At 48.3% G+C, this 15185-nt stretch overlaps 7 protein-coding genes across 7 annotated transcripts; 5 read left to right on the top strand and 2 right to left on the bottom strand.

Moving 5' to 3' along the window:
* Positions 1-1234: 1234 nt before the first annotated feature.
* Positions 1235-1641, top strand: V1513DRAFT_425706 (uncharacterized protein; the record flags this gene model as incomplete). The annotated part of the gene is made up of 2 exons (XM_066896137.1): positions 1235-1422; positions 1476-1641. 2 exons carry the CDS (start codon positions 1235-1237, stop codon positions 1639-1641), a joined length of 354 nt encoding a protein of 117 aa, XP_066753162.1.
* A 1001-nt stretch (positions 1642-2642) lies between these two features.
* Positions 2643-3961, top strand: V1513DRAFT_415871 (40S ribosomal protein uS3). Its single transcript, XM_066895825.1, has 3 exons — positions 2643-2713; positions 2910-3098; positions 3151-3961. Exons 2-3 carry the CDS (start codon positions 2954-2956, stop codon positions 3750-3752), a joined length of 747 nt encoding a protein of 248 aa, XP_066753161.1. The 5' UTR covers positions 2643-2713; positions 2910-2953; the 3' UTR covers positions 3753-3961.
* On the bottom strand, positions 3857-6269 carry V1513DRAFT_479627 (uncharacterized protein). Its single transcript, XM_066900309.1, has 5 exons — positions 5874-6269; positions 5155-5820; positions 4872-5096; positions 4754-4817; positions 3857-4699 (listed from the first exon to the last, which is right to left on the bottom strand). Exons 1-5 carry the CDS (start codon positions 5991-5993, stop codon positions 3972-3974), a joined length of 1803 nt encoding a protein of 600 aa, XP_066753160.1. The 5' UTR covers positions 5994-6269; the 3' UTR covers positions 3857-3971.
* Positions 6125-8294, top strand: V1513DRAFT_400966 (dynactin p62 family-domain-containing protein). The gene is made up of 3 exons (XM_066895496.1): positions 6125-6638; positions 6686-7296; positions 7346-8294. The coding sequence occupies exons 1-3, from the start codon at positions 6280-6282 to the stop codon at positions 8173-8175; spliced, it is 1800 nt and encodes a 599-aa protein (XP_066753159.1). The 5' UTR covers positions 6125-6279; the 3' UTR covers positions 8176-8294.
* On the bottom strand, positions 8244-9564 carry V1513DRAFT_446227 (UAA transporter). Its single transcript, XM_066898237.1, has 2 exons — positions 9393-9564; positions 8244-9336 (listed from the first exon to the last, which is right to left on the bottom strand). Exons 1-2 carry the CDS (start codon positions 9499-9501, stop codon positions 8363-8365), a joined length of 1083 nt encoding a protein of 360 aa, XP_066753158.1. The 5' UTR covers positions 9502-9564; the 3' UTR covers positions 8244-8362.
* Positions 9565-9684: 120 nt separating this feature from the next.
* V1513DRAFT_446226 (uncharacterized protein) lies at positions 9685-11339 on the top strand. The gene has a single exon (XM_066898236.1). It carries the CDS (start codon positions 9729-9731, stop codon positions 11211-11213), a length of 1485 nt encoding a protein of 494 aa, XP_066753157.1. The 5' UTR covers positions 9685-9728; the 3' UTR covers positions 11214-11339.
* A 451-nt stretch (positions 11340-11790) lies between these two features.
* Positions 11791-15183, top strand: V1513DRAFT_446225 (fungal-specific transcription factor domain-containing protein). The gene is made up of 3 exons (XM_066898235.1): positions 11791-12080; positions 12182-12282; positions 12334-15183. Exons 1-3 carry the CDS (start codon positions 11928-11930, stop codon positions 14882-14884), a joined length of 2805 nt encoding a protein of 934 aa, XP_066753156.1. The 5' UTR covers positions 11791-11927; the 3' UTR covers positions 14885-15183.
* The last annotated feature ends 2 nt before the right edge of the window (positions 15184-15185 follow it).

Raw genomic sequence — 15185 nt, 5'->3', positions numbered from 1 at the left:
TTCGCACGAGAAGAATTAGTGCAAATATGGCACCAATTGAGTAGAAATCAAATACTTACTTGCAGAGGATCTTGAGAACTTTATGATGCCAAATCGACTTGAGTCCCTATAAGCTCACCCGATTGATCGGCAGGGGTCTGGTCAGGGCAATGGAGGCTAACCCTACACATTCCTTTCCGCTATACGGGAAATATTGCTTGCCGGCGGTTTAGAATGCATGCTAAGCCGGTTAAGGGTCCTTGTTTCCTGAAGCTTCGGATTCGGACTCGGAGTAATGAATGGGTCGATCGACGCGTGCAAATTCTGCAATCGTAATTTAAGCACATGCGGTGGGTCGCCAGCACGTGGGCCATATCTAAGTTAGAACAGTTCACCACCAGGCTACCTATGTGCCTATCGCAAGTGAATTGCTCATGTTCATTATTTGATTCGAGCCATCTCTAGCGGGCGGGCGGGGTGAACTGTGCTGATGCTCGATCCAGACGAGCCAAATCGGATTAATTTTTGGAATGGGACATGTCTCAACTAAGATTATCTGACGCATATCAGTCTGTGGACTGTGATTCAATAACAAATAGCGAATTGCCATTGCGCACAATAGAGTCCGATAAGTCATAAGAATGTGTGGCTTCGACCCGCAGAACGAAATATTTCATGTAATTCAAGCCCAGCTATGACAGTTCGTATATGATATATTGGGAAAGACGTCGTGTGCAACAGCCGACAACTCGATTGCAGATTGCAGACTTGCAGTCGAGCTGTCCAATAGCCTGCTTATTTCTATATTTTACAAAATGAATATGTTCATCCCATACAAATGGAAGGTGCAGTGAGGGTCTGGCTTGTGGCTAAGCTGATTGTCAATTCCGGTATGGGCCAAAAGGGGTAAAGCGTGAACGCGGTTAAGGTCAGATTGAGCTCAAACCCAAGCCACATGGCAATTTTAGTAATTAGCGCTCTCCCAAGCCCCTCCTGTCCTAAGTCCAGAATTGAATATCACTTACTGGAGCTCTGCATTCCTCACACACACCGCACCCACCCCCTTCCCGGCTTTCTAAAAACTGTATTCCGACTAAGGTTCCGGCAAAGCCTACAAAAGGCCTGCCTATCGCCCCTCTTCTTCTCCCTTTTCCCTTACTTAGCTATATCCTTACTCTACCTACCTAGTAATCTTCAGTTCTCTGCTCTCACCGCAGTCACTCCTTTAAATCGTCATTTTAGTACCAAGTTCACAATGAAGTTCTTCTCAGTCATCTCCGCCATCTTTGTTTTGGCTCTTGCTTCCCTGGTCACCGCTGCCGTTGAGGAGCGTGCTGTTGTCACCGTCACCACCATTGACACCGTCATCTCTTGCGCTCCTGAGATCACTCAGTGCCACCACACAACCTTGACCTCTGTCCACACTCCTCCGGTTGTCACTTCGTATGTTCTCAAACTTTTCTTGCTCTCTGCTTCTGCAACTAACATTACTCAAGCGCTCCTATCTACACGAACTCCTCTACATTCTCCACCATCTTCCCCAACGCTACCAACTCTACAACTGCACCTATCGCTACCTTCACTGGCGCTGCTTCCTCTGTCAGTGGCTCCGTCCTTGCTGTTGCTCTTGGCATTGTCGGTGTAGTTGCTCTTGCTTTCTAAGCGTGATGCGATAAGCGGTGGAACTTGATCTCCGGTCGTTGCTTGTATCAATGACGACCTAGCATGATTTATAATAGACATGGAAAATTATGGCCAATGTATTCTAGATAATTTATTTGTAATTTTATAGATCGAATGTTTGGTTTTGGTGTTCTTGTGTGATACGATAATGTAATAGTTAAAGCATTACCATCTACTGTATATTGTTCGTGTTTGTCCACACTGACGGATTCGCATTTCCTTAAAGTAGCACGTTTCTGACATTGGCGTCGCCCTAGCTAGATTGGTACATACAACAGTCGTATGTCTCACACAGCCATACTCGTTCTGGCCATAATGTAGCAGTGATAAATGCTATATCGAATCCGTGTATGATACCATCTGCTATTACAAGCTGTGGCAGTGAGCAGCCTAACCATGTGCTCTCGGTATTGTCTACCACAATAGTAATGACGCACCATTGACGAAGACGAACGCATTGTTTCAGGTGTTAAAAAGAGAAACAGGGTTAGAACACGAACATATGAATTATCCACCTTGCTGAAGAACTCAGGAGGCCGGCAATATAAACATGCGTTCCGACCGCGAGTTGCACACTGCTTGTGCCTCAATTGAGGCCCATCCGTCTGACGGTCTGAAATCATCAGACGCCAAATCTCTTAATAAAGGAACTGCTAGATATGCGAGTGTCAACAGGAGCATTGTTTCCAAACTACAAATCTCCTTTGAAATCTAGTCTCATATTACAAGTTGCACGTGACGAGAAGCCCAACGATTAAAGTTCCTGGATGCAAAGCCTTGCCGCAAAAACCAACTGAGTGACACTTAGGCACATGTGGCTTCGTTATTATCCCACTAATATACTTTAGGGCTCAACCCTTTCTGGTACGTGACTGCTACTTCTTAATCTTCATGGACTGATTCCCAGCGTACAAGCGTAACCCTATTCCACATTCATCCAACGCTCCGCACTCCTACAGTCTTGTTGTCCGCTTCAGAGTTGCACTTAGGATTTCGCATTGCACCGACTTCGCATCCAACAGTGATTGACAAATCAAAGATTCAGGAGATTGTGAGTATTTTGGTTTACTTGAATAAGTCAGCGTGTTTGAAACGATGGGATTTTGTGACTTGGGGCATGCACGTATCGTGTTCGTTGCGATCGTCATTTAGAATACGAATATTTTTTTACCGCAAAATCCCCCGTCAATTGTCGATGACATTTAATAGTAATAGCAAATATTGTGACTAATGCTCTTTCGTAATAGGTCATTGTCAGCAGGTCAAATATCTGAGCGATAATTAAGTTAAGATGGCTACCGAGATTTCAAGCAAGAGAAAGCAAGTCGCGGACGGTGTTTTCTTCGCCGAGCTGAACGAGTTCTTCACTCGTGAGCTCGCTGAGGAGGGGTACGCTGGCGTTGAAGTCCGTTCTGCTCCTACCAAGACTGAGATTGGTGAGTTTGAATTTGAAGAGATGAGTGAAGGATAAACCTAACAGTGTACTAGTTATCCGCGCTACCCACACCCAGGATGTCCTTGGTCCACAGGGCCGAAGAATCCGTGAGCTCACCTCGCTCATCCAGAAGCGTTTCAAGATCCCCGAGGGCGGTGTTGTCATTTACGCCGAGAAGGTCCAGCAGCGAGGTCTCTGCGCCATTGCTCAAGCTGAGTCCCTCAAGTACAAACTTCTCAACGGTCTCGCCGTCCGACGGGCCTGCTACGGTGTTTTGCGATACATTATGGAGTCTGGTGCTAAGGGTGCTGAGGTCGTTGTTTCCGGCAAGTTGCGTGCCGCTCGAGCCAAGTCCATGAAGTTCACCGACGGTTTCATGATCCACTCCGGTCAGCCCGCTCGTGATTTCATCGACACCGCCACTCGTCATGTTCTTCTGCGCCAAGGTGTACTTGGTGTGAAGGTCAAGATTATGCTTGGCTCCGACCCCGAGGGCAAGCTCGGCCCGGCCAAGTCTCTTCCCGATGCCGTTACTATCCTTGAGCCCAAGGAGGATTCTCCTTCCGTTCTCGAGCCCAAGAGTATTGACTATATTGCCAAGCCGACTAAGGAGTTTGAAGAAGTTACAGTTGATACGGCGGTTGTGGCTGAATAGATGTTGGGTTGGTAAAAAAAATAGTTTCGGTTTGTTGGATTATGTATTTTTGTCATTTCTTCGCTTGAAATCGTGTAATATTTTATAATAGTATTAATACTATCTATCGCGGTCCTTTGCATCAAGCAGTGAACATTACATTTTGACGTGCTACAACAAAGCAGCAATTTATATAACAGTGAAAGCGTAAGCTCGTTATACTACTATATACATCTGACCTCATATCAGCTGGTCATTCTTAATGCGACGATATCTCGCTTCCGCCAATTGGATGCGATTTCTATACAAAAATGCTGCCCTATTCACGCGGCTCCATTCACGCGATTTGATTACACATACGAAATCACCCGAATCGGGAATAGGATGCTTTAAATTGTTGCCTGTCTCCATAGTACTGGCATTGACCTCCAAAGAACTTATGCTCCTCCCATCCAGTGCGTTAGTAACAGTTTGCTGCGACCTATGCGGATGTATGGTCACATAAGCACCTGTCTTTTCTCGTACCATCGTTTGAAAGCTGCCGTGCTTACCTATTACAAACCCGACGTGCATCTTCGGAATGGTAACCGTGACACTCTTAAGACGTGCGCTCTCTTCGTCAAGTTTCATAGGATTGCTCCTATCCAGGTTTATCTGTCTTTGTCTGCGGTTAGTCAACCTCGCGGATGGAGGCCGGACGCCGACGTACGATTGGTACCGCGTTTTCGAAATGGCAGACGCTTCATGTATCCAATCTGGTGGTGCGATGAACTTGCTGATTTCCCACACTGCGAGATATAAGCTTCGGTTGTTATGCGCCGTGACAATCAGAATACGGTCCGTAGAGTGGTAGAGTAGGTTTTGTGAGACCGTGATTGTCGCACTCGAGATCCGCTGGAGGGCTTGGATCGTCTGAGGATCACGCGAGATTCCGCCGGCGACGCGATACGTGACTATCAGGAGTAGGCCTGGAGAAGTTAGCGAATCTGCAACGTTAGCAAGCCGAAAGAAATTCAACTTACGAAGTTGTCTATCTTCGCCAGAGAGCGAGACGTTCTGAATTATTCGCGATAGACTCGCAAAAGTCTAAGTGACGATCAACAAACATGTACCAAATCAAGTCATTCGACTTTAGCTTACCTTGGCTACATTCTCCACAGTCCCGGAAACTTGGAAAACCCGGCCCTGCTTATCGAACGGGACCAAGCTGCTCTCCAATTGTATTCGGACATCACATGATTGTCGTAACTCTTTCAGTAGCTTATTCTTGTCCCGTCGGAGTGCAGTGATCGTGATTGCAGAGACAAAAGCCCTAACATTAACATGCATCTTTCCTAAAGCCTGCCTTGCTATTTCCTCCACCTTCTAGATATTCTATAAGCTCACAAATTCCTCGATTATTAAAATGGGTATTCAGACGTACCGAGTCCGGTAAGTTAATCCACGTAGCAGGAGGCGATTCCTCGACAGCCTGCGCGTGAAAATGTATCTCCTCCGCCGGATAGAGGTCAGTTTCACCCACGAGATTTTCCAGCACGTCAACCTTCGCTTTATTATCATTATACCGTCTTACGAAGGAGTCGACGCTTATTTGCTCCTCTTCGCCCAAAAGATTTTTGAATAAATATGAGTCGTCCACCTGCATTGTGAGAAAGTCTTCTGGCGACTGTTGAAGTGAGCTGTCGAAAATGGACATTGCATCATATTTATTAGGATCGAATGCAGCTGATTCGGCTACTGACTCTATGCATGGGGGAAACCTTTCGTCTGTGGATAAGGCATTGTGTGATTGCGTCAGAGATTCAGTTTCGGAATTTATTTCTCGGTCTTTGCCCATCACAGTACTTCGGTTGCCTGGCTCCTCCTCAACGAATCCGACAGTATGCAAATTGGGTTGCTCATATTCGTACAACGACTTTGACGTCCGTGAACTTTCGCTTTCTCTTGTGTTTGCAGTCGTCTTGTCTGTGATATTTTCTGCATTTTGGAATGACGAACGAATAATAAAACGTCCTGGCTCACATTGTTTTGAAATATGTCGTCGTCGTCCTAAACCTGTATCAGATGCCAAGAGACATCGACTTCGGGTCTGTACCATAAATCAGTACATTTATCTCCATACGCTTCTTTGAGCGAACCCACCGTATAGGTCCTACGTAAAAAATAAACAGACCACTGCTGAACCGCGACCAAAGCTCGTGTAGGTTGGACTAGCTGTGCGATTGCTACCGCGCACGTGGCTTTTGCACGCAAACGTTGCATCTCGGGGAAGTCATTAAGTCAGCAGAAGGCGACAAACTGTGTTTATATGCCGGATTTATTCTTGATGTGTAGCATTGCGTCGGGTATTGAGTGTCGGCTGTAAAAGGTCGTGGCAATAGGATTCTGATAAATAATGGAGAAACTTTTAGTCCGATGAAGGTTTGCAACACATTAAAGTTACGCGAGGACGCGTATGGACTTTCGTACTTGTTCCAAAAGCCATCAACAATGTGGTAGCTACCACTGGCAATGATATATCGGTGAATCAAATGCAGGCAACCGCGATATGACCGCGACACGATATCCATCACTACGAATACATTGTCCTTGCGCAGAACCCGTAACCGATAGTCAAGGCGCGGAGCTCGATCCTGCGTCTACGCCAGCCTCGCCGGATCCCACGGCAGAAGCGACGACCAGGCTGGAACTGCCTCCAAGTTTAGAGAGTCCATTTGCATTACATGCGCTGAATAACTTATATTTCTGTGACGTATGCATGGTATTGCGGTGTGAGCGGTGCGTTGTCGAGGAGGTTGTCCAGACGTATTGTCCGGCTTGTTTGCACGTTTATTCGGCTGATACAACGGGTGGTGCCAATGAGCCTTCGAAAGTAACGCGGAAAGGGCGCGGCTATGATGCGGTCTTGTATGTTTTGGTCTTTTATTGCGCGGATTGATGCTGACGAGAAGTAGTTGTACAAGGAATTGTCTGCAGTGTCCGTCATGTTTTACGAATCTGGTTATGTTCTCACCGTCAGCATCTGAGGGCAGCGAAGTGTCGGGAACAGTCTATCTGCAATGTCCTCACTGCTCTTGGGACTCGCGACGCTGCCCCCGAAACCTCACGTTCTCAAAGCACTGGTCGTTATACCAGCAGCTTCGCAAAATATCGGTCTCCGCCATAGAAGATGATTACGCTGACATATCAGACACACCCACAACAAGGTTTTCAGCATTGTCTGCCTTTTACCAGCAATTATATGAATCTCTCGACGCGGAGGAGGAGGAATCGGAAGATTCGGCCCCCCCGAGCCCGTTGTTTTCGAAACGAGCTAATCGGAGTCTGGAAACTATCCGGTTCTTGAAATCGCATTATAGCAAACAAGGAGGATCATCGTCTGCGTCTTCGCCTGCTGTTACGCCCGCTAGTGTGTTGAGTGCATTTGGTCGTGCCGGGGGAGTATCTAGTCAGAAGGCGAGAGAATATGCGGAGAGGGAGAAAGAGCGGTGCGTGGAATATATTGACGAGGAAACTGAAGGCGAAGAAGCCTTGCGCGTGCGTGGTATAAGCAGTTTGGACGGAAGTTAGTAAATCAGTTTATCTGGCATATTATCTCGACTAACACAAACCAGCACCAACAGTGTCACAGCAGCTTGCAAATCCATTTGTTCGGCCAACAAGATCGTCAGATTTATTACCTCTTCCAACACGACTCCGTACGCGACGCGCAAAGCGATGTCGAGCGTGCCGACATATCCTTGTTCGACCCGACGTCTCGTCGCGCAAGGTCTCCTCATCATCCTCCTCTACCTCGAGCACCGCGACTGGCTCGGCATCAACAGTCGCAACCGCATTCCGAATCAACCTCCTATCGAAGAACTATATCCCAACTCTCCGTCTCACATATCTCCCATCAACACCACCCGCACCAGCATCTGCACCGTACCAAGCCGGCTTCATTCCACACATAACCTACACCTTCGCCCTCACACTCTTCAATCCCCTCTATGAGCCGATAAAGATAACTCTGGCATCTCCACCTCGGACTCCCAAGCACAGCCACTTAATAACGTTCCTTACGCCAACTTTTGAGATAGGCCCCAACATTGAGGACGACTGGGATCTACACGCCCTCGCCAGCCTCCGGACGAAATTCGCGGACCTCAAAATTTCCGGTATGGCTAATATTTCGGCGTCTCTGGAGTCAGGACGAGGCGGTCCGAATTTGGGTATTCTCGACCGCGGGCGAAATTGGACTAGCGTGATATTCGAAGTTGTGCCTGCGAACGCGAGAAATTCGGAAATTGTAGTTCCGTTGTTTGTGAGTGTCGCATATGAGGCCGAAGTTGAGAAGGACTTTACTGCTGGTGGTCAGAGTGCAGCAGATGGTGGGTTGTTTGATAAAGAGAGGCGGGAAATGGCGTTTTGGTCTGTTTTGAGAATTGGGAGGGTTATTTCGTGAATGGTTAATACAAATGTACAATATAGAATAGTCGATCCCGACCAACGTTTGCCATATCTGAGCTTGGATGCTATAATAATCTAAAATCTATTGAATGTATAATACAGTTTATTTGACAAACCTGTTAACCCAAAAGTCTAAACATCGAATACCAGCATACTATTTATCATTGCTTGCTTGCTACAATCTACTTCGTCTTATCAACGACATTCTTGTCAACCGTTTTCTTCTTCTCAAAATACTTCATCAAAGCTTCGCCACCGACTCCTCCAAACACCATCAAAACACCGGCCCATTGCCCGACCGTAAGTTTATGACTAAACCACACGACAGACAACAGCATCGACATCATTTTCCGCGTAACAGTAACCGTTACAAGAGTCAGAGAGCCAAATTTACTCAGTGTGAAGAATATGAAAACTTGACCTATCGCACCACATAGCGAGAACAGCAAAATATCGTAAAGAACTTGGGGATATAATTTGAAGAAATGGAGCGAATCCTGTAATTGCTGGGAGAATGGCGAGACGAGGAAAGCGGATGTCAGCAGGGTGGCCATCACATTTATGCCGCACATCATTTTTGGACCAGTGATTGTTGGTTGAGTGTGGAATATGTGATCTTGCGTGGAATTCGTAAGGCCGTCGAAGAGCAGGTTGATACCCAGTAGCAACAGGCCGTAAAAGGACGACGAGGACGGTGCTTGCGCAGCTTTCTTGCTCGGTGAAGGATGATATATTGTGAATAGCGAGACCCCGAGGGTGACGGCGAAGACGACCAGATACTTGCTCCATGGGTACTTTTTCCTGAAAATGAGGACATGAAGAGCCATGACCGGCAAGAGCTTACAGCTCTTGCCTAGTAACAGTGTCAAGTAATCAATGTGCTTCAAACTCGCATATCCGAACGGACTCGCCAGTGAACTTGTCGTCGCAACGAGCGCGTACTGGAATACGGCTTTGCGGTTCGGAAATATTGCCGACGACTGTTTGTTGGAAGACGAGGTGTAGCGGGCGTATATGTAGCCGACTATGGCGGCGCAGAAAGACTGGATGGTATTGATGACCAGGGAGGCCCTGAATACTCGGTTATCTGGGCCATACGGTGAGGTTGATATCCGTTCTTGAAGAACTGCCCAGGTTAGGAAAGATATATATATGCCTGCATTACCACGTGTTATTAGATCAGATAAATTCATGACACTAGAATCGACGCACCTGATACAGCGGCGACAAGTTGCAAAACCGTTCCACTAGATTGACTGTCGATCCTTATGGAGTTCGAAGACATTGGCTTTAGCCGCGTACGCGTTGCTGTCACAGCCATGCTCAGTTATCCGACTCCTATCGGATTTCGCTGAGTGAATATAATATGTGTGGAATGTGTGGATGGATGCAGTTCGTAACAAAAGCTATGCTGTCCTTTTCCTCCGACCCCGGCGGCGTGCGGCTCGGCTCGATGAGAAGCGGCTCGCCGGGCGGCCTTCCAGCAACGACTAATTTAGTCTCGACTATGCATTGCATTGGTCACGCAAGGGATCCCGAATATGAAGCATGAGTTCGAGTAACGCGCCTACTGGGCTATCCCAAGCGGATCTGCTTATATTCGATGATTTGCTGTCGCAGCCGTCGAATGCAGCGAGCGGAAGCGGGGGTGCAGCTAAGCATACAGCGCCTGGTACGGATTGGTTTTCGATATTGGCGAATGGAAATTCTTTGAGCTCCACTGCCCAACCGTCACTTAATCACACAGATACAAATGGCTTCGGTATTTTACCCAATCCAATCAGTTCTCCCCCAGCGGCGACGGCAAGATCTAGCAACTACGATATTCCGAGGAATTTATTCACAGTGCCGTCACCAGAACCGATACAAACGGCACAATTGTCCGCATCGATTACACCTGCTATGAACAGTGAGATTCTAGATGACGACGATTTTGGTGAATTTACTGGTACCGAACCAGATACTGTGATGAAATTAGTTGACGAGACTCCGGCAGGACAACGTCAACCTGTTTCAATTTCGCCTGTTCCTGTCTTGTCGCAATATGTAGTCAATACGTCAGTCCCATCGGAGCCGCCGTCGAGATTGTCAAATTTCACAACTAGTCCGATTTCACCGAGCGGTTTGTCGTCAATGCGACCTGCAAGGAGCTCTCCCGAGCGAAGTATACGTGTCCAGAGTCCGCCACGCGGATCGCCATCACAACATCAACAACAAGCAATTAGTCCCCACGCAGCAGGCTACGGAGGCGTTTATGCACAGCCGTTGAGGTTCGGCCAGCATCTCACCCAGGGACCCAATGGCGTGGCGCATTTAAGTTCGTCGATATTTGATGGACAGCCCAGTATCGGCGGACATCCACATCAACAGCGCCGTCATCCACCGACCGGACATTCCCATCCACGACCTCCGCCGTCACCTCAGAAGCCGACTACGATGATAGCTAAAGATTTGCTAGATACATCAGATGACTTTGAGTCATGGCAAGATGTCGAAGATACACAGCACCAAGCCACTCGGCCCCCACAACCAACAACAGTGGTCTTGCCAAAACCGGAATTTCTTCTCTCACTGTTCGAATCGAACTTATTCCCGCTACCACTCCCTCTGTTCCAGGAACTAGCACCTCTACCGTTTCCGCTCAAAAGACGGGTGCTCTCGCATCCCAAGACGAAAAAATTCTTTGCCAGTTTACTCTCCGGAGCACAGGTCGCAGTACGAATCTGCGCAGGTAGAAAACGACGTGGAGGAAGATTCGAAGCGGACCGAGAGGCGCGCGAGGTTGCACGATTGTGGAAGGTCCTAAGGGAACGCATTGCGGGGGTCGGCATGAGAGAGCTGCCGTACATCGATGCGTCATTTGTGTTCAGAGAATATACGGGCGACAAATCTGATTTGTGTTTGGTGTGTGGGGTGGCCAGGCATGAGAACGTTCGAGGATGCACTAGTATGGATCCCTGGGATCTTGAGAATGGCGGTCATAGGGCGTGTATTAAGTGGTGGGCACACGAGAAGGCGCGTTTGGATTCTTAGTGTTTTTATTTTGTTTTTGCATGTTGTGGTTTGTATTTTGTAAATAGCGTCTCTGCATTTGGTGGCGAATTGTTCGAAGCGTTTGTACTATAGTCATACGAATAAGAGGTGCACTTTCGAAATTTATTATCCAACGCTTCCAAGTCTGGCTCGTTACTACATAGCCACGTACATAATTCGGTTTGTAATCTAAAAAATCCAAGTAGGTGATTTGAATTAGATTATATTTGCAAAGCTTCAGAAAATATGTTGGCATTATAAGGGTTAGGTCGAAGTCATGATTTAACGTCTGTTGGCCGTGGATCGGCTGATAGTCAACTTCCGCATAATGATTTGTTTGCACTAGGGGAAGGTGACAAACGAGGGTTTTGTGTAGCGGACTTGGTCCAATTTCGGCGCTTTCCCCGTTTCAGAAAATCATGTCAGCAATTTAGGGCTAGGGTTATTTCAACCTTCCTGCTGGCATCACTAATCGCGCAGCCGCATCATCGGTTCTTTCTATCCTGGTATCATCTGTACCGGAAACTGAGTAATAAGATCAGGCACATTCTTCCGCGTGTCTACTACCATAGCAACAACTCAGTCGACCGCCGTCATCAGTCAAGTTCTGCACCATATTGACATTTTTACAGATCCATATTACCCGGGAAGCTTTCTTGCATCATCTGTCGCGTCCTGTCACGTCCTGTCGCGTCCTGATTCGACTATTCGTTAATGAGCTCGTTCCCGAGTCCGCTCTACCCCGGATCCGCGTCTCCTTCTGTCATGGCCGACGGTAGCCCTCCCGATGGCGACTTCCTGCCTGGTGACTCCGAGCTCAAGCGACGACGAATTGGGCGCGCATGCGACTCCTGTCGCAAGAAGAAGGTATTAGGTTTTCTGTTGCATTTATTATTATTGTTTTATTGTCGGTTGCAAACAACCCACCGTCGCCTGCCAATCCCGACTACTGATGCTGACAACGGTAGATCAAATGCGACGGAAAAATGCCGTCCTGCACAAACTGCAGCAACTATAAGGCCGTCTGCACCTTCACATACACAGAAAAGAAACGCAATCCGCCGAAAGGGTATGTATATATATCTAAGCACGCCGTCTCAACCTGGCTGACAAGATCAAGTGTGAAATATATAGAATCACTTGAGTCCAGGCTAGAAAAAATGGAAGACCTCATCCGCACTTTCGTGCCGGAGTACGGTCCCGAGTCCTTGGACGACCATGTCGACCTCGAGAGCACTGTCGTCGATCGTATACGCGGCGTTGTCCAAGGCTGCTCGCCAGTCAGCCTGTCCAACACATCGTCGCGGTCGAACCCAATGCACGGCAAAGGTCCAGAAAACCACGTCACGCCTGCAGATGACGAAGACCTCGCCAAGGCGTCCGTGGCGGACGAGACCGACCTTCATCTGGACGAGACCGACGAGACTACTAGCTTTTTGATTACATCTCGCGATGGCGACAGCAAGTTCATCGGGCAGTCGTCTGTTTTATCTATATTCTCGCCCCGCGGCTTAGAGTGGATCTCGGAAAGGATTGGCGACAACTCGTTTAGCCAGCAACTGCAGCATCTAAATGTCTTCGACAGCGACGAGTCCCGGTATGGCGCACTCGATGACAACATGCTCATCGACTTACCTAGCATCATTCCTATTCCTAATTTTCCCGGGAGAAAGACGCATACCACTCTGCCGTTGCCCGACATGGAGATCGCCAAACAGTGTTTAGAGTTATATGCCAGTTTATTTTGTCCGATCCTACCGGTATTCACGCTTGACGAGATGCATCGGATCATGAATTCAGTCTATTCAGACAAGCGTTTCCGGATAGTAGATTATTGCGCCATGTGCGCGATCTTGGCCATCAGTTTGCGCATTCAGACCATAGAATTTTCCATAGGTGATACGATGTCTACCCTAGCCTTCCCGAGTCTGCAAGAAACTGTTGAGAAGAGTGGTGGCTATCTCATGAATGCGATGTGCTATCTTAACGAATTAGTTGCTGGAGCCAGCAGCATTACGGCCGTGCAGACACTTCTCACGCTCGGTCTTTACCTCAACGGTTCGGACTCGGCTGAAGTGGCGTACATGGTCAACTCTAACGCCGCCCGGATCGCGCAGTGCATCGGTCTGCATTCAAAGTCGAGTTCGTACGGCTTGTCAGAAGATGAAGCCTATCGGCGGCAGCGAATATTCTGGATCTGCTATATTATCGACAAAGATCTGTCGTTACGCACCGGCCGACCGCCGTTCATCTACGACCAGGACGTGTCGACAGACACGCTAACCGAGACAAATTCGTCCTACATGTTTTGCTATATGATCCGCTTCTCTCAAATCCAATCCAGAACATACACCCGTCTGTATTCCGCCGCCGCCTCCCGCGTATCTGAGACCGAGCTACTCGACACGATCGGCGAACTTGACAAAGAACTACTGGAATGGCGCGACTCCATTCCGCTGCAACACAGACCTGACCATGAAATCATCGAGCAGGATCCCCGAATTCTCCTGCACCTCGTCTATATGCACTTTGGCTACTACAGCTGCCTGACCGCCATCCACCGCATGTCCATCCACCACCTGACCTGGCGGCGTCCCCGTCGTGGCGCTGCAGCGCCGTCTTCAACCCCACGCAATCCGCGTGTGTTTGCCTCCGCCGCGCTGTGCGTACAGGCGGCTCGCGCGACAATTTACCTTTTAAAATACTTTGACAGTATACAGGAGTCTTTCGGCTGGTTAGTAGTGTACCACACTATCGCGTCGCTTGTCACTTTGTTCGCAAACTGTCTGCAAAATCCACAACAGCAGTCGTCGAGATCGGACCTTGCACTCATGAGCACAGCCGTCAAATTTGTCAGTCTGGTATTTGAGCGAGCACAATTTTCCGGCAAAGTCCAGCGCGCGATAGGTCTCATTGAAGAAATGGTGCGCATCGCGACCGTGGTTGTCGAGAGGTCCGAGAAAGAACACGCTATGAAGAAACGTCCGGCGCCGGAATCGCCGCTTGCCGGTACCACTGCCACTGCCAGTGCCACCGCCACTAGTACGGGTAGTACTACTACTACAAATGCTGCCTTGACTGCGGGGAGTACGGGAGTCGAGACAAATATAGGCAATGTGTTTACCAAGCCGCCGGTTGTTCAGAGTGTGCAGACGTACCCGACACAGCAGTCACCAACGCAGTTTTTATTTGGCGGGCAGACGGGGACGAATAATATAGGCGTATATGGCCCGTTTCAGTCACCATCGACTGTACCTTCGCCATCGCCAAATGGATCTACGCAGTCAAGTTATATAGGCCAACAGGCACTCTTTGAGCCGCCCATACACGCGGAGTCGACGTCAATGCCTAGTAGAGTGGGTCTGGCCCCTCCGCATCGGGCATCGTCTTCTGTTCTGGCGTCAACTACGGGCCCGACTCCGAACAATATAAATGAAAACTCCACTTTCAACGGCGCCGCACTAACCGACCCGGTCGTGCTCGAACAAATGATGAACTTTCAACAACCGTTTATTCCCAGAGATATCTGGAATTTTCCGGCCGTGTTTAGCTGGGACTGGGGTTCGGGCACGAGTGCAGGGGCCTTAAGTACGGAAGCTATGCCAGCTGATGCAAGAGTCACTGATGGCGGTATCAATATCGGCGCAAGTACCGTTCCAGAAGGTATATAACCATTACAAGGAATGGGAATCGGAATTAATAGACGTAATTTACACCTCGGTATGGATTGTTATGTATGATATCCGCTATTTTTGTCACCTATGAGCTAGACTTGAGGGCTTGCTGTACCATATTGTTTGGCATTGCTTCGTCAACTATTTTTTGCAATGCTGGTGCTTAATTGTTACTGGAGCTGGAGTATCATTAGTCCACCAGTCGCAATTAAAGTTGTTGACGATCTATGATATTTGGTTGCGACGTTGTGATTCGTTGTACTCCACTGTATATATATAATATATCATCCCCCTTGAA

Source organism: Lipomyces chichibuensis (assembly GCF_038497645.1).
Source record: "Lipomyces chichibuensis strain CBS 12929 unplaced genomic scaffold V1513scaffold_19, whole genome shotgun sequence".
Taxonomy (NCBI): domain Eukaryota; kingdom Fungi; phylum Ascomycota; class Lipomycetes; order Lipomycetales; family Lipomycetaceae; genus Lipomyces; species Lipomyces chichibuensis.
Note: the sequence above shows the minus strand (reverse complement) of the source record. Positions and strands in the feature narration are given on the sequence as shown.

Coding starts and splice junctions, on each gene's coding strand:
- V1513DRAFT_446227 (XM_066898237.1), bottom strand. CDS start 9,501: ATGGCTGTGACAGCAACGCGTACGCGGCTAAAGCCAATGTCTTCGAAC. Junction 9,337..9,392: donor ACTTGTCGCCGCTGTATCAG/GTGCGTCGATTC, acceptor GTGGTAATGCAG/GCATATATATATCTTTCCTA.
- V1513DRAFT_400966 (XM_066895496.1), top strand. CDS start 6,280: ATGACCGCGACACGATATCCATCACTACGAATACATTGTCCTTGCGCA. Junction 6,639..6,685: donor CGCGGCTATGATGCGGTCTT/GTATGTTTTGGT, acceptor GACGAGAAGTAG/TTGTACAAGGAATTGTCTGC. Junction 7,297..7,345: donor TATAAGCAGTTTGGACGGAA/GTTAGTAAATCA, acceptor AACACAAACCAG/CACCAACAGTGTCACAGCAG.
- V1513DRAFT_415871 (XM_066895825.1), top strand. CDS start 2,954: ATGGCTACCGAGATTTCAAGCAAGAGAAAGCAAGTCGCGGACGGTGTT. Junction 3,099..3,150: donor TCCTACCAAGACTGAGATTG/GTGAGTTTGAAT, acceptor ACAGTGTACTAG/TTATCCGCGCTACCCACACC.
- V1513DRAFT_446226 (XM_066898236.1), top strand. CDS start 9,729: ATGAGTTCGAGTAACGCGCCTACTGGGCTATCCCAAGCGGATCTGCTT.
- V1513DRAFT_446225 (XM_066898235.1), top strand. CDS start 11,928: ATGAGCTCGTTCCCGAGTCCGCTCTACCCCGGATCCGCGTCTCCTTCT. Junction 12,081..12,181: donor ACTCCTGTCGCAAGAAGAAG/GTATTAGGTTTT, acceptor TGACAACGGTAG/ATCAAATGCGACGGAAAAAT. Junction 12,283..12,333: donor AAACGCAATCCGCCGAAAGG/GTATGTATATAT, acceptor GACAAGATCAAG/TGTGAAATATATAGAATCAC.
- V1513DRAFT_479627 (XM_066900309.1), bottom strand. CDS start 5,993: ATGCAACGTTTGCGTGCAAAAGCCACGTGCGCGGTAGCAATCGCACAG. Junction 5,821..5,873: donor TTTTACGTAGGACCTATACG/GTGGGTTCGCTC, acceptor TTTATGGTACAG/ACCCGAAGTCGATGTCTCTT. Junction 5,097..5,154: donor GGATTAACTTACCGGACTCG/GTACGTCTGAAT, acceptor TAGAATATCTAG/AAGGTGGAGGAAATAGCAAG.